Source organism: Montipora capricornis, chromosome 8 (genome assembly GCF_036669925.1).
Source record: "Montipora capricornis isolate CH-2021 chromosome 8, ASM3666992v2, whole genome shotgun sequence".
In the NCBI taxonomy this organism is placed as follows: domain Eukaryota; kingdom Metazoa; phylum Cnidaria; class Anthozoa; order Scleractinia; family Acroporidae; genus Montipora; species Montipora capricornis.
In genome coordinates, this window is record NC_090890.1 from 33,761,118 (window position 1) to 33,788,790 (window position 27,673).

The following is a 27,673-nucleotide window of genomic DNA, read 5'->3' on the forward strand; positions in this document are numbered from 1 at the left end:
GTACAAATGACGCAAGCGCAGATGGCTCAGTCACAGGCTTCCTTAACTCAAGGCCAAGTAACTCAGGCTCAGATGCAGGTTCAGCAGCAGCAATTATCACAGTCACAGTCCAGTTTTCTTCCAGATAACATGAGTCTAATCGATATCCTTCCGTGATAAAGAAGCTTCCGTTGCCCGTAGGGCGTCAGCACATAGATGGACTTAATGACAACATTATAGTGGCTGCTTTCGTTTTACCCTTGAGTAGCACTATAGCGTTGTAACTTAACTAGGCACCAAGCATGCAAATTAGAATTCCAAAGATGAAAATAATCGTATCTTTAATATTTTGCATGCCAACCTGGTTTCCAGTTCTTCTGATTAAGTTTGAAACTATCTTGTCAAAGAATTATCATCAAGTTTGGAAGTGGTTTTTGTATCAACTTCCTTTTGTTTCTGGCTATAGTTAGTGTCAAGTGACGTCGGAGGAGTTTGAATTATGATGGTTTCCGGTAATTTAGCTGCCCATGATTACCCTTTCTTATTTATTTTGGCACAGGGGTGGAGCCGGTTTATTTAATCTTGTACTTCGTGCTGTCAACTGAAGATGACAGTCGCGCCGTTAAAACATGGTTTTGAAAGTCTGAACAATTTTCGTGACAGCGCGAGTCAAGCTGAGAAGTAACCTGTCTGCAGGTGGTGGATTCTACAATCCTAGACAAAACTGTTGGGAAGGTTAGCACTTTGAAAGTCCTCATTGCTTCTCTCCCCTCCCCCCTCCTTCAATGTTGTGCAAAACTGAATGGTTTCAGTGGGAAATTGTTGACTTACCTTCCAACATTGAATAGGGGGAAGGGGGCTATGTAAGAGAAAGTGAAACTATTTCTTTTGAGCTTTAACAGAAGCGGGTTGATATATAGCTCTGGTGTGGTTCATTTACATAACCTTCGCAACTACTTTTGTCTATGACTGTAGATTCTAGCACTAAAAATGCGGTTGCCATATTGGACGAATAAAGAGAAGATCTAGTCCATGTGATGATAGGCTAGATGGGTGGCTTCTTTCTCGTCTCTCAGGCGCCTCCCCGCGTTTGTCTTTCCTACATAACTAAGTAAAGTTTTGTTTCAGTTATGGGCTCCAGACTTGGAGATGCAATAGTCGGACGGGTAACTGTGTTGAAGGCTTCATTTTAGTTTGCTGATCACTTTTTATGAAGGTCACCGACTTCGTTTTTGAGATACCAGGGTTTAAAAAAACAAATACTGTTGCTGTGGTAACTTATTACGTCACAATAATGAGTGCGTCTTGTTAAGCAATAGTGTTTTCACACATGTGATCAGTAACCTTGTTTTTCCAGCACAACAAAAGAAAATCAGTGTTTGCATGATAATAGAGCTTAATTCCCGGAAGATTAGTTGGGGACACCAACATGACCGCCGTGAGGTTAAAACTGTCCACTTCGGAAGCGTTGCATGCTCAGTTAACCGTGCATACGGAACCTGCGCCTGCAGTCCGCGCGGCAGTCAAAACTGTGCTATCCTGTCACCGGAAACGATGCACTTGTGTGCGTAAACGTCTTCTTATGCTTTATTCGAAATAGTGGACTGAATTCGTCTTAAATTAGATAAAAAAAGCTCAAATAACAGCCAAGCACAACAACCCGGTTTTGGCGCCAAAGTTTGTTGACAAAAAAGTTGCCACAAAATCTTGTAAAGGGTTTTCTGGCACTTTAATTTCTGATAGCACAGTTTTTCCCGCTCGCTAATTCTGATTGGTCAATTTAAATTTCAGTAGCCCCAATAATCGGTGTTCCATATGGTATTATAGCGCAGCCGTTACGTGAAATTGTTGTTGAAACTGGTTTGAGCCACCTTAAGGGCACTACGTGCTTATCGAGGAAGCTTATGCCGTTTTCAATTCACTTATCTATTTTTCAACAGTTGCTTCATGTTGGAAAGTGCTTCAAACACAACAGAAAAGGGTCTGAAGAAGTTAACTTTGCCTCTGTATTTATAATTATGATGGGTGTTTACCATACATTAAAAAGAAAAAGTTGATTAGAAATCGGAGTGGAATCTCTTTTGTTATTAATTACGTAAAAAAAAGTACTCTCTAAAAGATGTTTATTACTTTAATCTGAAATAAAATAACCTATTTACAACATTTTGCTTTGTGTATTTTACACTTATCCAACGATGGTATGGACTCGAAGGTGACCTGTTCAAAATGGTGAGCTTCCACAATGTCGCCACGGACAGCATTTTATGAAACTTTCCTGTGTAAAACAGCGATATTTATAGTGGCGTTAGTTTTTACCTCGTGAACTATCAAAGCAAATACAAAAAAAAAAACTCAACTCAAGTGCCACTCACTCAGCTATGCATGCTGTAGGTGCCAAGGGAGGGGTTTGCCTTTTTCCCCATTTGCGGTCACACCAGTTTGCCTTTCGTTAAAAGGGTTAGTGTGTTGCTAGCCACAGACCTAGAAGTATTACAGAAATCGTTGATGTTTTATTTGTATAGAATATTCTCTGTTTTTGATTAGCTGCTTGTTTTCTCCGTCATTTAACCGGACCCCAACCCCTGAGTATAGCGAGTTTTTGCAAGCAGACGCATGGCTTCTTTCTTATTTCTGCCTTTTGGATCCAGTGTTAGAAAGCCCATCTTCAATCGACAAGTTTTTCGACCGTTTGTTTTTCTTCTGGAAATCAGCATTGCTTATCGTAGCGATGTGATTGGATGAATTTTAGCGGCTTTGGAAGGATTTTCATATATGAAAATTGTTTCACGGCTCGCAATGCCTATCGGTGGAAGGTGGGCCTTTATTAACTGAGAGTAAGGTCTTTAGAGGGAAAATCTCAAACTGAGGCCATCGCTGATGGCGGTCAATGGAGCGTTTTCACTCACGTGACCAGCAGCCATTTTGGATTACTGAAACAAAAGAAAGTATTTGCATAAAAATAGAGTTCAAATCCCGGAGGATTAGTTTGGTACACCCTCATGGCCGGCATTCCTTTGTTTTGGAACACCAACATGGCCGTCGTGACGTCATGTGAAAACGCTCTATACTGCGAGGCCGAGGTTTGAGTTCCCGTAAAGACCGTTCGTTTGATCTTAAATATTTAAGTTGTTTATGTGGATTTATAGTTGATTCGAGCGGACGGGATCATTTTTATATCCCGTAATGCAAGCGCACGGGCAGAGTTTGGCACTTTGTTTATTATCGTGGGTTTGGTCATTAATTCTATGAAATCCTGACGAAATTTACTTGTCTCAAAGATTTTTTTTTTGACAGAGTACGCGTTAACTAGTGCCGTTTTAACACACATCAGTTCATTCATGGGCAATGAATGAACTGATGTGGGCATTATAGTAGAGTTTATATGTCGTAGAAATGAGCCAATCAGAGCGCTCATTACATCAGCAACGAACATAACCCATATACTTCCAGGTGATCTGGTGACGTAACTTGGAGGGCTGGGGAGAAAAATTTTAACGCCGTATCCCACAACCTCGTGGCCTTATTTTCGAATTCAACATGGCAGAAGCGAGGTAAGATCTCGTCGGGTCTACTTGAATGTTCATTCAGTAACAGGAAATGTGGTAGACACGGATTTGGCAATGCAAATACTGCAGCCACTATAAAAGGAACAGTATTTACCTACCCAAGAGCGTAATTAGGTACATCAGGAGCAAAGAGTAAGTACAACTCGTGAGTTGCATTTCGGACAGCATAACACTTGTGATGACTGCTGCATATGTAAGTTTCCATGGCTTGATGAGGAAGACTGCTGTACAAGTCACACGAGGGCTGACCTAAAGAGCGAAGGTATTCAAAAGATCGTTAAGCCTCCATTTAACAAATTGATGTCAGTTTTTCATACGTCTGTCCTGATATTGATCATTAATTTCGTCATAACATTGTCAAAGTAGCTGTGGATCCACGAGACGATAGCCGAGTGGATCCACGAGACGATAGCCGAGTGGATCCGCAGACTACTTTCACAATGTTATGGCGAAATTAATGATCAATAACAGGACAGACGCACGAAAAACTGACATCAATTTGTTTTTTACAATAACAAAAAGGCAGAGGGGTCAACTAAAGTCAAAACACGAGAAGAACGCGAGACAAAAATGCGAGAAACTTAATCCCCCCTGATCTGACGCAGCAATATCGCGTCATTATCGCATAAATTATAAAGTCATGTGTCTGTCCGCTTATTGACAATAACAATTAGCCAATGAGCGTGCGAGAATTTTGCAGTCATTGTAAAAAAACCCATTGACCCCTGGGACTAACTCCAGACTATTTTATTCGTCATCTAAGGGGCGTCCTAGGGCGTTTAAAGTGTCAATGGGATGATTAACTGCTGTGTGGATAGTTTTGCTTGTTTTATGATCTCCAAACAAGACGTTCTCACTGACAAGCTTCTAAATTAATGGAGAGTTATTTTACATATTTCATGACTTTTGAAGGCTTGTGATGAAAATGATACAACTTTAGGTCAGGGGTTAATGGAGGGGACATCAACAAAATACATGGAATTAACGTGTTTTCAAAAAATCTTCACGCGTGAAAAGATCACCTTCGCAGTTTAATTGATGTTTATTATTTAAGAGAACATTACGTGGCTGCCTGTGGATACAAATTTTATCTCCCACGTTGATAAAACTCAGAATCCACCCGTGGCCGTGCAATATTGTCTGTTTATACCCTGCAGAGGAGTGGCTGATTCCTGAGGTGGAAACAATGTTCCAACAACTGATTTGTAAAATGATACCAAGAGTGACTTTCTCTTGGCTGTGGACACTCCACCTCCTGAAATAAAAAATATAAAAAAAACCAAACAAATCAATCAAAAACACTGCTTGGTGACCTTAACCCTTTGGCTACTAGGGATTTGGCCGAAAAACACGTTTTGAAGCTAGTTGAGGGGTTTTTTGGTCACTGTCGTGCTGTTTAAGAGCTAAATCTCTCTACAAACCCGTTTCCAGGTTGTACACTCCGCGGCCTTTTCAGCCAGGTGCAAAATAAGCGCTTGCAAAGTTCGGGCATGCGCAGAAAACAAAATTTTCGCTTTCTCTCCTTCCCTCTCTTTTCGCTTTCTTTGCCTCATTACGTGGAATGCCGAAGGCATCCACGTCTTAAAACCGGGCTGGAATCTTTTTTTTGTTGGTAGTCACAAATGTGCATACCCCACGGATATTGAATTAATCTCCGATCGGGTGGACTGATTTATATTCCCTACGGTATTTCCAAACTTCCCTGCCCCGAGGAGAACTCCTATACTTCCCAAGCCATAACGATTATTCTCTGCTAGCGCGTTAGACCACTCGGCCACCGTGACACACTTCCGTCAAATGGGTGAAAGAAATCATTTATAATAGAATCTTTCCGCCCGCCATGATTGTTTCAGTATTAAACTATTGGATAGATGCTTTTTCTTTGAGAAAGGCAAGCTTTAAAGGTAAGGAGAATTTTCTACGTTATTTCTAGATCTTGCTTCGTACTTGTGTGTTCCACTGTGAACATTATTATTTTGCATACAACGAATACTTCATTAGAAGCATTTTGCATAGAACGAATACGTACTCCAATATTTCTTGGGAACCAGTTTGTTCGCCGTTTTGACGTAGAAAGAAAATAAGAAAATAGCTTTGAACGGCCAAACAAGATAAAAAATGAAATCAAGTTTAAAAAAAGCGAATTAGCTATCGCCGTCACGGGGGCTTCGCAGCCGTCCCCCATCCAAGTACTAACCTCATTCGGAGGAGCTTAACTTCAGCTGACACTTGGACTAGCATCAACGATTGTGATCTTTATGTTAAATTCGCACATAGATCTTGTCTAACTTTATAACAATTGAAAGAAAAAAAAACGCACTAACAAAAACCAGGTGTTATGCCGTCATTTTGTCACAGATGTATCCTTTGTTTCGTGAGTTGTCAGTAAACACGCAAGGTATAACTTGATCACAGGCGGCCGCTAAAATCGATGTCACTTCCGATTTTGCGATTTTACTTGTATGACCAAAAGTACCATAGAAAAATTGAACTCTGATGGAACGTAACAAAAATCTCCCGAAATGTTTTTCGCTGATGGCAAATTGTTTTATTCTCGATCGACACTTCCTAAAAGTTCCTTCTGCTCTCCTTAAAAACTACGTATTAATATTTATTTACTTTTTCGTCAATATTTGTTTTGCATAAAGCAGGCTAGCAAAATCTGTACCTTGCTTTGTTCGCATTTTTGAGCGTTAAAATAGAATTTTTGGGCGTATGTTCCTGACAGCAAAAGTCGCATATTTTAACGTCCCCCATCCAGATACTAACCCCGCTGGAAAGGGAAAAAATTTAGTAACATTGGTCTTGGAAAGGTGTCAGAAGCTCAGAGTACACGCTTAAGCTTGTGGTGAAAAAGAAGTTGTAAATGATCAACATATCGGCTTTGAAGCCAAATGTTTCTCGATTTCCTGTTATTTTCTTCAATCGTTCTGGGCTTAGTATTTTACTGAACCACATGTCTTCTTAGAGGGTATATAGCAAAGATGTCTACCATGGCACCGTAATGATTTACTATACCAAACAATGTCGTGTACTATTAGAGCTACATATTGTGCAAGGACTTGAATCTCCTGGAAAAAACAAAACGCCGCTCAGTTGACAGTTATGGAAAAAAACCCAGGTGTCAAGTTACTGCACTACCACACGCAATGCGTTCTTACTTTAAAAAATATCCCGTATCTCCTCAATTCTATCCCCCCCCCCCCCCCCCCACCTCCAGACTAAAAATCCCGTATCCCCACAATTTTTTTACCTAATTATCCCGTATCCTGATCGCTTCTCGGGCTTTTGGCTAAGATTAGTTTCTTGGCCAAGGACTACGGTCAAGTACTATTGTACAACGTACGGTACTTTTTCAGTGCCGTAAGGGGCAGGCACAGAACAGTTTCGGCTGTTTGTCTGTTCTCTCGAAAACGATGACAAGGGTTTTTTGGGTTTTTTGTTCAGCTCGAGTGTAGAATCAGGACGAACTGTTGTAGTTTCTGATAACTATTTACTACTTGTAGCTTTTGTTGAATTTTGAATCGATGATAGAGAGAGTTTTGGCGATCTCAATCCGGACTGGACTACTGGATTTAAGGATTTTTCTTAACGAGATTTCAAGTTATTGTGGAACGTTTGGTACCAAGTTACTGAAATCAAGATTATGGAATTGTAAATTTAGAACTTTGGACTGGACTATACAACACGCAATTACGGAATTTTTGAGCATTGAGAGAAATAGAGCACGGATGTTGTCTTCTTGTCTTCGCCACGGCAAATTTATACAGTTTGCAAGGAACTAAACCAGGATTACAGAACCAGACGTCGATTACAGGCCCCGGTTGTTCGAAAGCCAATTACCTTAATCCAGGATTAGCGTAAACTTTTGTTTCATGTTTTCAACTTTTTGGTCACAGTTTCCTTTGCTTATTTTTGTTTTTCAAGATTGACTTCTTCTAATGTAAAGTTTTTCTGAATATCAGCCTTGAACAGCATTTGGGAGTAGAGGATAAAACTCGTTTTAAAACCCAGTTTCTGAACAACTGGCCCAGGATGATAAATTGTTGAACTGTGATTTGTAATAAGTTTTTCGGATGATTTAAGGCTGATCCTGTAATTTTTGGATGAAAGGAGTTAACGAAGCAAGTAAAACTGTAGGATTTGAATTAAGTCGCCTTCCAAAAAATAAATAAATAAAAGATTCCGTATCCTGATAACCTGCTAATAGGGCTTCGTTGTTTGCATTTGCAAATTTAGTAACATTAGTAATGAGTTTTTACAACAAAAAACTTTAAGTTATATTACAGATGTATCTTTCTAGTAATCTTTCGCCATTTTCCGAAGTCTACCTGTACTTGAAGTTCACTGTAACTGGACAATTTGTGTTAACTGTTTGCGCATTCCACGGATACGCCCTTGTAGGCGTCTTGTTTTTTTTTTTTTTTGAACTTGCTGGGCATTTGGTAGGCTTTATTTTGGTGGGAAGAGTTTCTGAGAAGCTTTTCATCATCTTAGAATTAGGTGCTCAGAAAGGTAGGTGGGTAATGGAGCAAGCTTTTCATGGAGATTTTCAGGTCAGTGTTACATGGTTTTTTTGTTCCTTGACTGAATTGTGCTCATTCTGGTATAGTTTGAAAAATCTCTTCTCCCTGCACAAGTTAGTGGACAAAGCTGTTCCTGACCGTTAAAAGTGATGACGTCACAAGGGGTAGATGCGACCGTGGATAAAGCTGGACGTATTTTGCCAGATAGTAATCAAAGGGTTAAAGAGACACTGCCATAATACAATATATGCGCTAATTATTATTATTATTATTATTATTATTATTATTATTATTATTATTATTATTATTATTATTATTATTATTATTATGTCAACGCAGCTGCTGTCATTCATTGACATGATTTAATGCACCTGATGGACTGCTCTGTGAATCCACACCAGTCATTACTCCAGATGGATGTACACTAGACAAGCATTTCCTTTCATCTGTATTCACCAACAAAAACCTGCAACATAATCAAAATTATAAAACAGTTAGCTCTAAAACAGCTAGCTCTAGATAATAAATTAGATGGAAGGAAAATATAAATCATGATTATTAGTAATAATGTGAACAGGATGCTAGGCGTAGTAAGGCGAGACTTTTGGTTTCGTACAAAGAGCACCAAGAAGTCCTTACATGAAACCTTTTCCAGGTCTAAGCTTGAGTATGCATCTGTTGCCTGGGATCCACATTACAAATGCGATACTAATAGATTAGAGAAGGTGCAAAGAGCAGGAACCCGTTTTTGTACGAATGACGATAACTGGTCATCAAGCGTCACTTTAAAGCTTTAGTCCTCCTTCGCGGATTTGGACCCCCTATATTACAGCTTATTTATTTAACAGTTTATCGATACAGAGTTAGATTTTGGATCGGGGAAACTTGAGGAAAAGAGTCACATCAGTTAATTAGTTGTTTAAAAGCATTCGCGGGGGCATTTGGTAAATAAGTACAAGTATGTACATGTCACTTTCAACTCCTTTCTGACAGAAGCTTAATAGCGCAGTTGGAATTCATACTTTAGCTTCAATTAAAGTTGTTAAAATCATGCGCCGTTGCTTTTTCTTCCATTTGATAGTTTAAATGGGCGGCGCTTCCACAAAAGAGGTGCCACTTTTTGAAGTAACACCTCTTGGTTGGAAGACGCGGCCTTAGAAGTTTACTTGATTACAAGGCTTCAGAAGATTTTTCCTTTGTTATAACCAAACTTGTCAAGTCATGAATTCTCGTGTTAATTTTCAATAAGGAGAAAAAGCGAAGTTAGACTTAAGTTTCATTATTATCAATATACGCGGCCAAATAGAAAATCGGCCTCTTCAAAACACACGCTCAGCGGGCCGCAAAAGACTGACAGCGGGCGGCTAATGCATTATCAGCCCTACAGCTGATTGGTCCTTGCTTCAACTTTGTGTTATGCCTATTATTTATAGACGATTTTACGTATTTTTTCGGTAATTTTAAATAAGTTCACAGGACTGAGTTGATTCTTTAATAGCTTGTTCAATCAACACTTACATGATGATTTGAAGTGACTTTGAATTCGTTATTCACTTAGCTTGTATTATTAAAACTCGCATTCTTGATATCATTTGGCCTTGTTTATTGATAATAATGATAATGACATGACTTTTTTCGGGAATATTGTTTATTTGCGCCCTTGTAGTGTCATTTACGGCCCTCGCGCTTCGCGCTCGGGCTGCAAATAACACCGGCTATGCGGGCGCAAATAAACAATAATCCCTTAGTAAAAGTTATTGTTTTAAGCACGTGCTGCGGCATTTCGCAAAGTAGATGCAAAGTTTAACTCTTGCCTTTGAAAGAACTGTTTTTTAAACGTTCTTTTTCTTTCAATTGATATTTTAAATGGTCGGCGCTTTAAAAGAACCGTTTTTGATATTTCATTCTAACAGATTAACAAAATAACACTTCTTTTTAGGGTGGACCAAATCCTCCTTGTACTGGGAGTCCATATCTGCTGTGACAACGGGCCACATTGGTGGAAGGCAAGGGCTCTCACCACTGTGCCAGCCCTGCTCCGTTTATCAGAACTTTAAGATCTGATACCGTTAAGAACTTGAAAACTGAAACAGTGTGATGAATCCAGAAACAGGGATGCAGCCCATTGTTATTTTACTTCTGTGGCAATGGCTATAATTATTAAATATTTTTTATGGTTTGTTAGAGATCAGTGTAATCGAGCATGGCAAGTACTAATTTTCTAACCACACTGAAACAAACATAAAAATTTATAAACATATTTTGAGACTAATCTCAACTAAAACACTAACAGAGGGGATCTCATTGATGGATTGATCAATATGCCCTGTGCTTCATTATTATACTGCAAAAATTAAAATAACTGTAGGGTAGATATAGTCTACCAGCCCCATGAGATTCATAATAATTATCTCAAATACCTCAACAGTTTGCACAAACCATGCATTAAACGTGTACACTCTTTTATGTCTAATTAACAAAATATTACAAAATAATTATATTATTTCATACAAAAACCAACAACCCAACCCACCCACCCAAATTACCGGTACGACAACATGATGACATCTTCAGATACATGTCATGAATAATGACCTGGTTGATTGTCTTGGAGAACAATGAACTTAAACCTAAACTCTCATGCATTTAACACAACGCTAGAGCATTTAAACATACCCTAGGATTCCACTATCAATAACCATATCTGCAGGAAGATTTCTTGGATGTGACCTACGGCTAGATTTAAGTGTGTCTGTAGCTAGCCTCCAGTACTGGTCTAAGAACTTTGAAAAGAAGACAAACCGTGATCATGCAGTGATAGTAATGACTAATGTACACACTTCTGGACACACTTGACCATGCAACTACATGTACTTTTATGCAAAAATTGCTGAATCAAACTCAGACCAAGAACAAGGACAATCAGTTTAACACAGTTATTACATTCAACTAGAGCCACACCTTAGTCTCAGTATCCTGAAGGGATGGCTTGGGCCCACATATTACACACACCTCCACACCCTCAATAAGCTGAAAACAATAAAATCATAAATACAAAAAAAATATTGCATATTAATTAATAACCCTTTCACTCCTGTAAGGGCCACTGAGACTAATAGATTTTACTCTGTCTAACACCAGACGATTTTACTCGTCAATAGGGAACCCAACAGGAGTGAACGGGTTAATTTAATAACTATGATAACTGCAATACAAGCAGTACTGCACAGCCTGTCCAAACAACATTATACAATATCTACGTAACTAGTAGATACATAATTATAAATAATTATGTACTGTAATTCAATAATGAATATCTTGGACTCAATGAAACATTAGCAGATGTCAGATGAATATGAAAACAATAGACCATATTCGTATTGTCAGTATTGGACTGGAACTAGCTTGCAGTAGAGGCTAATGCAGGCGAATACATTAAAAAGTATTTGCATTTGAAAAGAATTTCCTGCATTAGCCTCCATTGCAAGCTACATGTAGTTGCAGTCCAATATAGAGAATACGAATAATTATGGTCTATCAGGGTCCGCACAGATTTTTGGTTGCAAATTAAAGACTTTTTCCAGACTTTTTCCAAAATGCTAATTTCTTTTTCCAGACCCAAGTTTCGTATATATGTATAGTTTGTTCCATGATGCACTGTGAACATACAGTAACCACGATGCGGTGCTGGCGTAAGAGATAATGTGAGACTTCTAGGTCTGCGATTGAATGTTTTCGCCAAAGACGAAATTTTAAATAAGATTTGAATACCTGAAAACAAAAAATTCTCCACACTTTATCTTTTATCATTTTTCCAGACTTTTGCCAGATCTGGAAAACTGGTTTCCAAATTTCCAGACTTTTTAAAGAATTCAAGACCCTGTACGAACTCTGTCTATTCATGGGCACATCACATGAAAAATTTTGTTCTCTTGCGGTTTATGAGATCTGGCAAACTACTGGGCAGACACATGAATATCTGTGCTAACTTGACAAATTATGTATATCACACCAAACTTGCTCATGTGAGCAAGGACACAAGCAAAATTACTTTTAGACCTCATTTGGTTATAAATTCCCTTAACCAACTGATATCCTCACAAATATAACAGGTGTGGTTTGAAGGGTTGTGCTTAGGTTGTAATGTGCCAAACGCTCAGCAGCAAACTTACTTGGAAGGTCAAAAGCCTGTGAGGAACCTGCAAACAGTCAGGTGATACATGAATTAAGATATGATAATTTTCAATTGGCAATGGGACATTCCATTTTTTTATTCGCACCCCTCGGAGTCTTTTGTTCTATTCAAAAATGGGCCTGTTGGAATCAAGCTTCAGAGTAAAAAAGACCGGTAGGATTCTAGTTCTTCATAGGTAAAGGGACCTGTTGGAATCATGCCTTCCATGGGGGGGAGTTAAGGTAGATGCAAGTTAAGGTAGATGCAGCTTTGCAGGCCTGTGAAAAAAACAAGTCTTGAAAGGCTCCTGATAGCACAAGTCATAATTTATCATAATGCATCTTCGTAAAACTTCAGTGGTTTTACTAAGGGATTGTTTATTTGCGCCCTTGTAGTGTCATTTACGGCCCTCGCGCTTCGCGCTCGGGCCGCAAATAACACCGGCTATGCGGGCGCAAATAAACAATAATCCCTTAGTAAAAGTTATTGTTTTAAGCACGTGCTGCGGCATTTCGCAAAGTAAATGCAAATTTTAACTCTTGCCTTTGAAAGAACTGTTTTTTAAACGTTCTTTTTCTTTCAATTGATATTTTAAATGGTCGGCGCTTTAAAAGAACCGTTTTTGATATTTCATTCTAACAGATTAACAAAATAACACTTCTTTTTAGGGTGGACCAAATCCTCCTTGTACTGGGAGTCCATATCTGCTGTGATAACGGGCAACATTGGTGGAAGGCAAGGGCTCCTGATAGCACAAGTCATAATTTATCATAATGCATCTTCGTAAAACTTCAGTGGTTTTGGAAAGGTACTTCCCAATGAGCAACTGACATAGATACAGGAGATGAAATCACAAAAACCCATTTCAAATTAAAGACAAGTAAAGATGAAAACTCTGATAAGACAATTTGTCATTGGTGACATTGTCCATTAAATAAGGTCCTTCTCTTTGCAGTGTAATTTGGATAAAAAATTATAAAATAATGACTGTCTTAACCGTTTCAGTCCTGCATGAGAGTAGATTTTATATGTACTCTGTATAATGCCAAACAAGTTCACTCGTCAATAGGGACCACTTCAGGAATGAATCGCGGTTAACAACAGACAGCTTAAAAAGAGGATGACGACGACGGCTACAAGAACCTTGTTTAAATTAAAAATATTATTTCTCCTCAATGCAATAATTGCTTGATTATTTCAAGTCATTCGGTATCTCAACATTCCAGAAACAAACTTGGTATGAAACTGGTGTGGATGTTTGAAGAGAAAATTAACCTCAAATTTGATCATACTACATGTAATCATGTCGTTGTCAGGACAAGAACCAAAACAAAATTTATCAAAATGTGAAAGGCACGTGCGGGGAGTGCCAAATTAAAATATAATGGTTTTTGCTCATTAAACCTATTGTTCTGTAGCGTTCTTGTAACAGTCATTCTTGTAGTCGTCCACTTAAAATACTTAATCCCTTTAACTCATGTAGTTCCCGGTGTTGTGGTCTGTCTTCTATGGTGTACAAAATGTATCATGGTTGGGAGGGTAATTATGCTCCGAGGTATTAGCTACACCAAGCTACTCTAAAAATCCGAGGGTAAATGATATGATAATGATAAAGATAAAAGACTTCCAGATTTTACTCTGTCCAACATTAGACAATTTTTATTCACCAATGGGGCCGCTTTAGGGATGAATGGCTGAAGAAAAAAATTTTTACCTTGGGACTGCCATAAGGAAGGTACACAGGTATATCTCGAGAAGAACATGGTGGCAATGCTCTAACAAGAAATGACAGCAGCACTGTTTCCAAGCCTGTTAACTCCCACCTACATGTAAAAATACAAAAAAAACCTGGCAATCAATCATGGGGGATAATATGGGATACCGGTAACTTTTGCTTTTTTAGCATGCATGTGGAAAGTTCCTGTCATTCAAAATTTTGGATCCATGCCTTGTAATTTCAAAGTAAAATTTAGAATTAGTGTACTTAACAGTGCTAAGTGACCAATGTTATTGTCATTTTATGCAAGTTGGAGACAACACTATGTAAGCTTACAACCTAAATTCACAAAGAAGGAAAAAGAGTTTAGCATCTTTCATTCTGTTGTCCTTAGTTTTTACTGAATGGATGTCTCAAGCAACTGCAGGAAATATGTCTTTACTTGCCATCTAAAGAATTAATAATAAAACAGCATTGCACATTAGCACTCAACAGTACATTGCATGTACATGTAAATAATGTAGTAAAATCACATAGTTATTACTTTATTCTCACAACCCCTAAGTGATTACCTTAATCTGTGCTACAGGTATGATAAATTATCTACAAGTAAGTATCTGGAAAGAATGTGTACAAAAATGTTTTGAGGTATCAAAGGTGCAGAGAGCCAAACTTTGCAAACAATTTGTGGTCTTGGGAATATGCACTAGCTAGCTGTCATGAAGCCTCTTTGAGACCTAGTGGCATATAGTAATTATACATGTATACATTCTTAGTTTACATTAGAATGCCTACATCTAATAAGTGGAATAAAGAGGGCCACTTCTTTAGAATTTATTACCAACGTTCTGTTGCCACAGCCACTTTTCCCATCACAAACAAACATCCAAACTCACTGTTAACTGCTGTTGCAAAGTCATCCAGAAACTCCTGAAAACAAACAAAAGTGATGAATTTTATATAATATTGTTGTTGTCCCTAACTAATTGAAGGGACAGGTAAAGTTTAAAAAGGTTATTAAAATTAATGGTCCCATATTACATGCATATTTGTTTGCTAACCCTAACTACCTGCAGATACCATACGGCCCCATGCACGCTTTCATTGTAAAGCCATTGAGAAAGGTACGTAACATAGATGTGCATTAGTGATATAGCGGGGCCATAAAAAGCCATCTGGCCCTTTTCAGGATTCTGTTACTTCTCTTAAAGCAGCTTTTTTTAAATTGACAATCATGCCCCAATTGTTCGGAGGCCCAATAATTTTATCCAGTGGATGTACTGTATGTAGAAGTCATGCCTATCCAACATGTTTCAATTTGTCAAAAGATAAAAGTATCAGTATTAAATCAACCACAAATACATGTATGCACAATCTGTATTAGGCACATTATTCTAAGTAAAGGTGGCATGTATGAACACCTTGCTGGCCAATATTAACTACTGTAACATCATACTTAATAACTGAGAATGAGGTTGTTACAGCAAAATCTCAAACTGAGGCCTTGCTGTATTCAGTTTGGCCAAGGTTTGAGATTTTGCTGTAACGACCGAACGGTCAAGATAATTTAAAAGTTGTTTATTATATGGTTAACAGTATGATTCTAATTAAAAGAAGAAACAACTAATTTGCATAATCCATAGGTAAATATCAGCCCGTTGGCAATTACGTGAGAATAATGGCCTTATGCTTAGCTGCTCTCAGCCAATCACAGTGTGTGTTATCACGGCCAGGAACACTTAGTCTAGCCATATAATAACACCTTTTAACGTAAAGTACTGCTGCATTTTATACTCTGGGTTGTGACTTTAATATCCACTGGATAAAATTATCCAGCCTTTGAAAAACTGGGCCCAAATGGAAAAGACAGGTTAGGAATTATCCTGTAATATCTCGCCCAGTCTCTCCATTAAACACCTTTGTGCAGACTCATAAAGCCAGGCCATTTAACAGTTCCAAAAATGGTGGACAAGTATTTGTAAGAATATCTATTAGACCTTATAGAATAATATGACAAAATTAAATGATGTCAAAATGCAGGAAGTGCCACTTGAGAGAAACTAAATTTACAAAATTTCCTGGAGGAGATACCCCCAGACACCCTACAAGCTCATGCCTTACATGTAGGTGCTTGTGTGAGAGCCAATCAGCGCTAAAAAATGCACCCTTTTTTTCCTTCAATAGGGGTTGGAATGACTGGATTCAGTCACGATCTCTGAAATAAGTACCAGGTAACCTTCTACATGTGCACTGTACATGTACAACAAACACAGGGAAAAAGGGTGTTAATAATACTGCACCTGCAAGAGGGACACATCGGGACAAAGAATAACATCCAAAGCTTGAGTTATGTTCCCTGTTAAATCTGTGCCTTCCAAAAGGCTGTCAATAAGACTGTAACAACACTGAAACACGAAATAAATTCCAATTGCATTTGGATAATGTCACCATTACATTGAATAATTAAGTAATGGTCCGGCTAAAAAGCAGGCAGAAAAACAATAGCCCGCGGCAATAGCGTCGGTTAGTTAAAATGTGCCAACATTTTTAATCAAATTAAGTTCGGCTGTTCCCATTGGTGTAAGCAGCTAAAAGCGCGAAATTTGAATTTCAATGAAAAATGTAATCGACTTGCCGTCTAAAAAAATTAGATTCTGTTTCGTAGAACAAATCATTATGCCTTCAAAAACTATGTTTGTAAATATCGTCAAGATTCTATGCGCCATTTGATTGGCGCATAGAACAATGCCCAAATTTGGCCGAGAGACAGAGATCAAGGGCATGGGGAAGAAGAAATCCAAAAAGGCTTTTTTTTCATTTTTTTTCTCATCTTTTTTCGACATTTTCCGATATTAGCCAATCAGATGCCTCGATTGGAGTGAAATTAAAAATTAATATTTCGCAGCTTCTAAGTACTTTTGCCGCTGGGCTGCCTGCTTCTTAGCCGGACCATTACTTAAAATGAATAAAAATTAATTTTAAACCTCGGTTAAAGCATTTCTAATGCTCTGATTGGTTCATTCAATCTCGGCTTTCAGCTCAGACATATACCTTACTTTGACGTTGGTAAAATGATGGCGCTAAGTGTTGCTAAGCTAAAATTATTTTTGCCAGAAGGTGAAATTTCACTCTGAATAATTAAGCAAAAAAGAAAACCTTTTTGTGGGAAGTTTGGATCAATTCTGACGTTTCGAAGTACAAAAAAAAAATAAGAAATGTTTTTGTGATGAGCCTGCGTCTGTCTGACCACCAGGTATTACACAACATCGCATCTTCATCAAGTTTTTTCCATTTCCCTCAGACGTTCGTGATTTTTTCACTCATAATTATTATTGTACTTCCAAACTTTTGGAGTTTAAGGAATTAAATTAAACAATTATTCCATTTGTGTTTGTTAGATATGAGACTGGTTATGGCCAACTTGGCGCTATGCACCTCGTTGACTATTTACCATCTCATATCCAACCTGCGCTTATGGAATAATTGTTAATATTTATTAATATTGCTGTGCTGCATTATACACTGTATGAGGTATATTAAATGATTTGAAAACCGGGTCACAGTTAACTTTTATTGAAAGTAAGCTGCATGACTTTCTCAAAGAATAACTGTTTTTACAAAACATTAACACTGTCACAGTGACCTTCATAAATATACATGTATATATTTTTAAATAAGTAATTTTAACAACACTCTTACACTGTATGTGATCATAGTGTAGTGAGTGAGCGAGTGAGTGAGTGAGTGAGTGAAGTCATGCAAAGGTCTGTTTTGGTGAGTGACAGTTTGACAACCGAAGCAGAAGTCAGCTTCAGCTTCTTCATCAGAGGCCATTTTCACTGGTCTCTTCATCAAACTTAAAAACTCACTTCTTTGATTTGGTTTCCGTTAAAGTTTGTTTTTTGTTTGCTTTCTCTTTTTTTTTTCTTTCCCTGTACAACAAATAAAGCAAGAGTATAAGTTGAGCATTAACTCCAAAATGAACACTGTCTTTACCCGCAGGTCTCTCTTGAGGAGCTCCACATTCCTGATATTCGTAAGCTCATTGATTCCCAGAAACAGTACCTACATGTAGAAGAACAAAAAAATGTTCTGTTGGTATTTGTGTGTTTGTGTGAGCGCTTTGCAAATTCCACTCGCAGCTCAGCTGCCACATATTGTACATTTAGCTTCATGTGACTGTGTGAAAGGGAGGCAGAATGTGTAAGCCCCTCATGGTATTTGTACACTGAGTGAGTCACCTTCCTATCATAGAAATCACTCAAGACCCCAAAAAATGTGTTTTCCAACAATTCTTGCTAAAGATCTTTTTGTTTTCTTAAAAAAGGAGAACTGTGAAAAAACAGGCAAATGATGTAATTAATTAATATAAGGGGACTTCAGGTGGAATCTTTGCTGTGACATACATGAGGTATCATTACAACTGCAAAAAAAACTTTGAAATATGGATACAGAAAAAGTACCTGGCACAAACAGTTGAAATTGGTGACTTGCGTCGGGCACCAGATAAATTTGAAAACTCTGGTAACTGGGCAGCACCCGACCAGGAGGGTGCTTGACTGTAAAAATCCACCTGCGTCACTGGGTGCGAGGAGCTCAACAACAGAAAGAAAACAAGAAAGCCTCAAACTCTTGGAATAACTTGCTGGAACATGGGGACCATGACAACAGGCCTAGACGTGGACCTCGACCAAATCGGTGGTCATTGACACTCACAGAGTATTGAAATAGCTGTGCTCCAGGACCAAAGTCTTGCAGGGAAAGGTATGATCATGGAAAGATCCTATGTCTTGTTCTGGCAAGGGAAAGCAGATAAAGGATGGAGTGGGCGCTGCAGTGGAAAAAAAAACACTGCTACTAATGATTCAAGAGACCCCAACCAATGGCTCAGAAAGGATCCTCTGACCCTCAGGCTGTGTACCAACACAGACCCTGTGAACCTTCTCTCAGTCTATGCCTCAACCCTCAATGCTAGTGACAACTGCAAGGACAAGTTCTACTCTACTTGGAGCAAGCAGTCAGTAGTGCCTCAGTCAAAGAGCCAATCCTCCTTGGCTTGGTGACTTCAATGCCAGAGTAAGGGCAGACTAAGACAGCTGGCCAAATTGCATCAGGCTCTTTAGTATTAGACATCTTAACAAGAATGGTCAGTGGCTTCTCAAACTGTCGCCAATATGACCTCTGCATCTAAAACACTTTCTTGGAAAGGCAGGCCCTTGCACAATGTCTGTTGGATGCACTCAAGGTCAAAGAAGTGGTAACTTTACCTGATGGTCATAAAGTCCAGACTGTCAGACATATGCAACACTTGCAGATACCACACCAAAATTGCAACTCAGACTCTTGTGGTCTGCAAAAACCAAGATCAAGCCCAAGTGACGCTACCACAAAAGACCAAAAGACCAGCCAAGATCAACCCCTTAATGACCACAGACCCCATAAGACAGAAAAGCTTAATTGCTTGATACATCAACCCCTCTGCAGCACCCATCAGTGAAGTAGAAACACTGGCAAAACTCTAGAAGAAACTGAGCTCCACCATCAACAAAGCAGCCCTTTTTGACTCCTAGCTGCATCCTGGAGGTCATCAAACACTGAGTTTTTCCTTCTGATTCATCCTCAACGCTGTAGACCTGTTCCACATGCAAAGTCCCATATAATTTTATTAAAGGGACATCAAGATGATCACTCTATCTAAGAACAACGAAGAAAAGGGCGATTCAAACAACTATCGGAGTATCTTCCTCCTCAGCATTGTGGGCAAAGTCAAGGCCTGAGTAATCCTCAGAAGACTCCAGCAGCTAGCTGAACATGTTACACCAAATCACAAATTCGCTTCAGGGCTGGGTGTTCTACATTGACATGATTTTCTATTGTCATTACTGGTCGCCTCTTCACTTTACAAAAAAGGATCCATAGGATGCCCCTGAAACTCCTAAGCATCATCACTTCGTTCACTGTCACACACAACACCCTATTAAAGCTTCAACAGAGAGCTACATGTATCAGAACCTTTCCCGGTTAAAGGGAACCTCCACTTCAACAAAAAAATAACTTTAAATCACAGGAAATAACTGTTATAGTCAAGTCAATCTAAAATATTTTCAAAGAAAGCGTTTGTATCCGAAAGAAATAAGTTTTAGAATCGTCTAGTTTTGTTTTCAAAATTTTCGGGTGCCACTATTTTAATAATTGTGACGTGTTAAGGTTGCCCTACTGTTACTGTATTAGACAAAAGTTCTTTGTGTCAGAACAATAGGGCAACCGTAACATCACAATTTTTCAAGATGGTGGCGCCGTGAAATTTGAAAGTGAAAATAAGCGATTTTAAAATTCACTCTTCCTTTTAAAAAACAAATAATTTGTTTGTAACCATAACTTCCTTTCCAATCACTTTAAATTTATTCTGTAGTAAGAGTGAAGGTTCCCTTTCACAGCAGCATCAAAAAAAGTGTTCTCTTCACCCCAACTCTCTTTTTCTCCCTCCTACTTTAGCATGCCTTGAGAAAATGAACAAAGAGATCCACATCCACAGACACCCCATGACAGACACCTCAAAGTGAAGAGAGTGACAATGCTGCTTCGGTAAGTTGAAAGTGGCAGCCGACCTGGAGCAGAGAGGTGTGTCAGGTAAAAAAAAAGACACTGAGATAGCAAAGGGGAGGAAGGAGCAGCAAAAAGAGGAGAACCGGCGAATTTGGAAAAGACAGCTCATTACCACTACCACCACCTACCTCTGCCCTAAGTACATGTAGCTTACAAGTGCAGCATATAGACTGCCACTCTAGAATAGGGCTGCACTGAGGTGCTTGAAAAATTGCAACCAACCATGATTTCCAGTGTCTTCCAGACAGTAGGAGGTCATTCCATTATTTACTATTCATATCTTCTCTAATAATTTCCTTCTCACAATCTCCTTATTTCTAACTTACCATGGAATTAAAAACAAAATCCAATAGTCTGTTAAGATGCAAGTCACTTGCACAGTCATCAGAAGTCACCATGATTAAGGTGATCCTACATGTATAAGGAATACCAATAATTATTGCTGCAGCAACAATATAATATAGTCTGGTAACAGGTTTACAGACTTCAGTTCAGTTCAGTTCAGTTTATTTAGCCACAATACATTACCAAGTTTAGTATAAAAAAGAAATTATCACATGGCAAGGGAGCCCAGAAGAAACCATGGGGCTTATAGGACCTGGCCCTTGTTACATAAAAGAATACAAATCAGAAAGAGCTTACATGGATTGATGGACTAAAGAGACTGCTTAATTAAATTACCATTACACACAACACAATAATTTCCTTATTTTACACTAGTAACAAGAACTGTGAAGAAGGGGAAGACATCAGAATCTGATTAATAACATGACAAGAGATACGTTTTAATCTTAGACTGAAAAGAATAATAATGAATGAGCATTTTGAATGTCAGAGCATAACTTATTGACTTAATCACGTCAAGGGAATTAATCAAGGTATTGAGCTAAACAGCGTGTGCCAAATGGTTGATAGCATCAGTAGCATAATTTGGCAGAAATTGAATGTTGCCTACAATTACAACTTGTTCCCGGTTCAAGGCCAATTATATTCAGCCAACATGTACATGAATACATCTTCTCCTAATGCTCCAACAAATTTTAGTCCTGCCAGCATCAATTAAGCCCAAAAGAAGATTGCACTAGTGAATCTTAGTCCTGAAAAGATAGGCAAGAAATGACAGATGTTTCCTCTTTTTCTGTCTCATAATACATGTAAATATAATCTGATACATATTAATTAAATTACAGCTTTCATAATATAATGAACAAAATACATGTAGTCCCTGACAGCAAGGGAGATTTTGTCCATAATTTTTCTTAAGTAATAACAAAATGCTATTTTGATACTCAGGAATCTGTGGGGTTTCTAATAAGCAATTTTATATGTGAGACACTGAGTGACAGAATGACTGCAAATTGCCTACTGAAAATGGTGATTAAATTTATATCACTTTGAGACCAGAATATTACCCTGGTATTATACTGTAATTTTATTGGAAAATAGTGGAATAAAATCTTAGCTTGAAACAGAATTTAATATTAGTTATGAAAAGGCTTGGTGGCAAGTACAATAGATGTATTCCTGGACAAGGGATTCTAAGTGGGTTCTTCAATTGTTGAATGATTAAGATTACGTTCTCCCACATTATGTGCAGCACCTCCTTGATTTTAAGTTCTCAAGACACGTTCTCACCACTCGTTGAATTTGTTCCTGTTACAATTAAGTCCATGGTTCAGCTTCTCAGCTGTACTTGTAAATAGCCAACTGGTTTGCCTCTGGCCAGTTGGAATTTCTTAACAGTTGTTGTTGTTGTGTTGTGTTGTGTTGTGTTCTGTTGTGATTGTGTTTCATTGGCCCTGAAAAGACCCCAATGGGAGTGGTCAATTAAGTATGTATGTATCTATTGAAATCTGGAGGTGGTCTGCCACAGAATCTAGAATGAAGAAACATTCCGAAGAACAGGATGCTCTAAAAGGTTGAGATGACGCTAGTACCAAACTCAGTTCAGCAATCCTGCTTTTCCAGGCTACTTTAACCCATGGATTGAGTCCTGGGGATTCCCCATTCACGAGTAAAATTGTCTGGCATTAGACAGAGTTTAGGCTGGTTTAGGGGTAAAAGGGTTCAAAAACCCTCACCAAAAATTTGGTCACTTTAACATTTTAACCAGCGAGGCTGAAATGAAAAGAAAATGTGTGACATGTACCATTACCTTTCATTAAAAACCTTCCAAACAACTTTAGCATCATCAGTGATTGTGTTAAGCAGAGATACATCTTGATTGCTTGCAAACATACAAACACCATTGAGTGAGCCAATCACAGGGAAAGGCAACTGTTAAATTAAAGAAAACAATACAGCAATCAATCTCAAGTTGATTTTACTCAATATTTAGGGCTATTCTGAAATGGTCCCTCCCGATCATGCAAAAGTATTGTTCCCTCGGCTGTTACTAATTTTATACCATTAAAAGTGTTGCCAGTCTTTCACACTTTCTTTGTTCCAAGTAAAGAAGGGTTCATACCTCTTTTTTTCCAGCACACCTCTAAGGGTGGTGGCTTCTTGAAAACAATGATTGAATATTTTTCCTCAAAGCAGTGGAAAAAACTTCAATGCTTTGAAGAATTTTTTTCAAAATTTTAAGGCAACAAAATATCACACCTTTGGATTTTACCATAAAAACTCATGTATGTATAAGCTGCCTCTTTTTGCCAAAATATTGGGCTCAAAATGGGCTCAAAATCATGGGTGCAACTTATATTATGAGACCATTGCTTTCAGAGGGAGTAAACTGGCTGGTATGGGGTCACAAAATTAATAGGACTAAAAGCCTTCAGTAAATAAAGATTAAACATATTCTTCAACCGATCACTTCAACATTGATCTCTCCACCACATGCAAGAAAATACCACGCTATTCAGGAGAACTCATGAGGCAAATGACCAACTGTTTTGTTGCCCTAACATTACTTGCATGGCGTGTTTGTCCATGGGGGTCCACTTGTGCGAAAGCCGATTAACTTAATCCAGGATTAGCGTAAACTTTGGTTTCCTTTTTTCAACTTTTGGGTAAAATATTCTTTTGCTTCTTTTTGTTTTTCAAGATTGACTTCCTCTAATGTAAAATTATGTAGAAGATCAGTGCAGTAGAGAAATAAACTTCTTGGTTAAATTATTTTTAATCTGGGATTAGCGTTATACAGCTTTTGAACAACCAGGCCGGGGTCCCTCAACTCTTGTTAAGCAACATTTCCATAAATATGACATACATGCACAGCTGATGCTCAGTCCATATTGTTCATAGTGAACAACGTGACTTGGTCCAGACTTGCAAATTAATATTAGAATCAGAAGCTAAATATTGGGAAAATGACAACAGGCACTATTGTTATCCAAGCGGCCTTGGGTTCTGTAGCTTAATTAGCCCAAAATACCCCTGCCGCTAGCATTTTACCTGTGGCAGATTTCCCTTGGTGCGAGTAAACAGTGGAATTCCACCATCAGTAGTCAAACATACCAAATAGGCCGCCATATTAGACTCCCGCCAAGCGCATGCGTCTAGACTCCGAAAGAACGATGTCAACTACAAAAACAAACACTTGAGATGGTTGGAGAAGATTCTGAAAACATCTGAAAATTGTAAGGAACGGTATGTCTGAATCTGCCAAATGGCAGCAAGATTGGCGTACAAGGTGTTGTCCGGAGGAGTGATGACTGTCAGCACCTTCTGCAACATTTACGTTGTGGTCGAGCACGTTGCAGAGTTTACTGTGGTGCGTATAAATAAGCTACCGTAGCTCAAAGCAAAGTTAGATCTCGATGTAAATAGAGATAGTCTCAATCCTATCACCGGTTATGTTCAAAAGAGCAAATTGCGCCCCAGAATTTTTTGGACGAAAATCGCAGACACTTGGAATTAGATAAACTTCCGATGTCCTAATGTACATGTTCATGTACAAAAAATAGACATTTCAACTTACAGTGTCCATTATAAAGTGACAAATTCCACGCTGGCCAGCGACAAATGATTACAAAGAGAAACTCCTGTGATCTGCAGACATCTATTTACTCGTCACGGCGACTGACTGCTTAAATCAAGGGATAAATTATGCCGCTCCCTTATTTCGGATGATCGACATCTCTTTCACACAAAAGAACGGATAATGATCTCTGACCCCATTGTTTTTACGTTTTTGTCAGGTTTTGATCCATGTTTTTTTTTTTTTTTTTTTTACACGCTCAGAATCGAGTCACTGTGCGGTATTAAATACAGATCGTTAAACGCTGGGACAAACCAACAAATTCGCTAATTTCGCAAATCCCACAATACAGTTCATTTTGGGGGGTTATTTGCATTAAAACGATGGATAACCAGTTCACTGAAGCATGATACAGCCCCAAGAGTAAATAACCTTGTATTATTATTCATTCAAAATATTTCCCCGTTTCTGATTGGTTAAAACCACGCGCATAATTCACCATAACCAGCTGCTGTTCACCAAATTTGGAAAGAAACTTCGTCATATTGAATCAATGATGTCAAAAGTGCAGCCCACTGCAGATTATTGAACCGATGATGTCAAAATGACGTCAAAAGTGCAGCCCTCTGCAAATTATTGAACTGTTGACCTAAAAAAGCTGGGGACGAGATTGTGTTATTTTTGTTGAGCAGAAAAATGGCTGCCAGTAGGTTTAGAAGTTTGAGCGAAGAAAATATTTTGAATGAATAATAAAGCAATTATTGAATTCGGCTTTCGTAGAATATGAAGAATTCTGCATATCTCGGAGGATGTTAATTCCACCTCTGCCTTCTGCCTTGGTGGATAACACCCTCCTCGACCTGCAGAATTCTTCATATCCTACTCAGCCTCATTCAATAATAATATTATTGCTAATTGTTCTTACATAAAGAACCTCAAAGAGTAAATTGCATTATGGGATATTTTAGTAACAATGATAATAAGGTCATTTTTAAGGACAGTACCTACTATTGTTATTGTGCATAGGTATACGTTGTGCGCATCTTCGGATACTCGGGTTTCCGCATCAGTGATGCTTACTAATATTAATGCAGGGATATTTTTGCATGTTTTAAAACTATGCAGGGAAAGTAGATCTTTGTACGTACTCTTGGTATCCAAAAAGAAAATTGGGGGTAACTATGTATTCTTTAGAGATAAGTAAGCTTATCTCTTTGAGAATGAAGGCCATACATTGCTTAGCATTTTAGAGCTTTTTACAAATGTTGTTCATGAATTATCTTTGAAAAATGCGTGGTTACTCCCAATTTTCTTGTTGGATTTCAATAACGTTAACACTTGTTAAGCCTCTACCTTTCCTGCATAAATGGACGGGGGCTGTTTTTTTTTCTTTGCCCAGTACAGCTATATGGACCATCTATGGTTCCCACATTTAATGCAAAAAAGGATGGAGATTGGATCATTACAGAGCATTTAAGTGCTAAGTTCAAGACAATAAAAAAGTAAGTCACTAGCTGCATGACAATATTGATCAATGATAATAATAAATTGCTACTGGGAAAATATTTGGTGACCATTATCCATCAACCAACGATGGAAAAATTAAAAAAAACATTACAATGTGTATTTAATTTTTTATAGATATGCCTATCATGTTCGCATTGGCAGTTTTTGTATTTTGCGATCACCACTGAACTCCATTGACTCTCATTCACATTGAGAGGGTTAAATAAGCTATCTGCTGGCACCTAGCTAGCAACATGAAATTTTTGTCTTCTGGTGTTCACTGCATGAAATCCAGGTTATTTGGAAGTTTGTAATTGAGGTGCTTGAAATTTGTCTTTTTATATAATACATGTAGCAGGGTCATTTGATCTGCAGGAATAAGAATACTTGAAACTTTTCTGAAATCCATTTGAAGCATTGTAGATGCCAGAGGGCACTATCTACATGAAGTATAATTATTCAGTTGACACTTGTTATTACAGTATGTTGCATTATTAGTCTTTCAAAGTTACCAAAATGAGACTTTTGGTAAACTAATTAGTTAATACTATAATAATAGTTTCGTGTCTGAGACATTTCAGGATAGCTACAGGCAGTCATTAATTTTATTTTGAATTCACTTATTAATACCGGTATTTTACAGTGTGTGTACATTTGAAATTTCATTAAAAAAATGCAAAATATTAAAAAGAAGTTTTGAAGCAACATATAATTAATTTTGTTGTAGCATGGCATATTTCGTTCTCACCTCACTTATTACTAAGTCTTGTCAAGGTTTTTTTTTTTTTAATTTCAGAGGAGATGTTGTCATAGTTCGTTCTCCTGAGGACCCAAAGTGCCTTCTTTGTAAAAGGATTGCTGCAATGGTTGTAACTCTTAATTTGGCTTTTGTACCGCTTTTCATACCTTAAGTATCTTTTGCATATTATATCATAAATTCGATTATTTTTTTAAATCTCAAATAGATAGTACATGATAGCTGTGATTGGCCACATTATAAATTACCACCCAGCTCAAGCGATAATTATAATAAGTATCTCACTGACCTTATTCTTTAGTTGTACTGTGGTAGCTCCTATTTTTCCCAGTTCAGTATTTTATACCCTGGGTGTCATTAAATTCAAGCTCTGGCAAAAAAGCTGATGGTACCATCTTGAAAATCAGTTATGCACATGTAGGACTGACACACCTCATTTGAATACCGAAAGAGATTTAGTCTGCTTAAATACCTTATGTGGAAAGGAATGATCTCCAGAGACTTGTGTATTGGGAATAACAACTAGGATACTGCTGCAGCAATACATGTTGGAGTAACCAGAGGCTATATAAATGGGTTTTGATTTTGTGCTACAGCTGTAACTGTACATGTAATTCCCCTAAAAGGTAATCACTAATACAACAGAAATACGTTATTATGGCTCAAGTTTTATAATCTTGCCAAGCTACGTAGTTTTAACTGGGGAGACTGTAAGTTGATTAAAATCAAATCACACAATTAAAAGGAGATCGTTCGGTTTAATTATTGATAACCTATTAAATTTTTTTTTCTGGTTTATAGACGTTATCATGTAAGATAAATTTTTGAAAAGTGATGATGGTGTAAGGATAGCTTTCAAATATCTTTATTATAATAATAAATAATTATAGAAGTGGATAATATTCTTTGTTGTTTAGAGT

At 37.9% G+C, this 27,673-nt stretch overlaps 3 protein-coding genes across 6 annotated transcripts in view; 2 read left to right on the plus strand and 1 right to left on the minus strand.

Annotated features, from left to right (window-relative positions):
* Positions 1-2,142, plus strand: part of LOC138060803 (mediator of RNA polymerase II transcription subunit 25-like) — a 40,311-nt gene extending 38,169 nt beyond the window's left edge. For both annotated transcript variants that reach the window (XM_068906671.1, XM_068906672.1), the window contains exon 23: positions 1-2,142. In XM_068906671.1, the coding sequence (XP_068762772.1) occupies positions 1-156 (156 nt within the window). In that variant the 3' untranslated portion in view covers positions 157-2,142.
* On the minus strand, positions 2,092-24,753 carry LOC138060805 (protein fuzzy homolog). 3 transcript variants are annotated; one of them, XM_068906676.1, is made up of 16 exons: positions 24,491-24,742; positions 23,965-24,093; positions 22,724-22,845; positions 20,895-20,979; positions 17,832-17,894; positions 16,263-16,367; positions 14,804-14,892; positions 13,960-14,068; positions 12,244-12,270; positions 11,033-11,101; positions 10,748-10,854; positions 8,443-8,537; positions 4,696-4,800; positions 3,644-3,794; positions 2,352-2,460; positions 2,092-2,254 (listed from the first exon to the last, which is right to left on the minus strand). In XM_068906676.1, the coding sequence occupies exons 1-15, from the start codon at positions 24,497-24,499 to the stop codon at positions 2,409-2,411; spliced, it is 1,317 nt and encodes a 438-aa protein (XP_068762777.1). In that variant the 5' UTR covers positions 24,500-24,742; the 3' UTR covers positions 2,092-2,254; positions 2,352-2,408. The 3 variants fall into 3 exon arrangements, with proteins under 3 accessions (XP_068762777.1, XP_068762776.1, XP_068762778.1); XM_068906675.1 differs by lacking the exon at positions 17,832-17,894 and adding an exon at positions 17,959-18,027 and having other exon boundaries at positions 24,491-24,734; XM_068906677.1 differs by lacking the exons at positions 2,092-2,254; positions 2,352-2,460; positions 17,832-17,894 and adding an exon at positions 17,959-18,027 and having other exon boundaries at positions 3,659-3,794; positions 4,610-4,800; positions 24,491-24,753.
* Positions 24,061-27,673, plus strand: part of LOC138060806 (uncharacterized) — a 6,245-nt gene continuing 2,632 nt past the window's right edge. Inside the window, exons 1-4 of the mRNA XM_068906678.1 lie at positions 24,061-24,283; positions 25,895-25,992; positions 26,793-26,862; positions 27,671-27,673. The exon at positions 27,671-27,673 is cut by the window's right edge and continues 39 nt beyond it. Of these exons, the coding sequence (XP_068762779.1) occupies positions 24,179-24,283; positions 25,895-25,992; positions 26,793-26,862; positions 27,671-27,673 (276 nt within the window). The 5' untranslated portion in view covers positions 24,061-24,178. The remainder of the gene's footprint in view (positions 24,284-25,894; positions 25,993-26,792; positions 26,863-27,670) is intronic.

Bases quoted from the DNA above. Each gene is read 5' to 3' on its own strand.
- LOC138060805 (XM_068906675.1), bottom strand. The intron at 14,069-14,803 runs GTAATAAATTCT...TTTTACATGTAG, and splicing joins GCTGTGGCAACAGAACGTTG to GTGGGAGTTAACAGGCTTGG. The intron at 10,855-11,032 runs GTGTGGCTCTAG...TTCTTTTCAAAG, and splicing joins TTCAGGATACTGAGACTAAG to TTCTTAGACCAGTACTGGAG.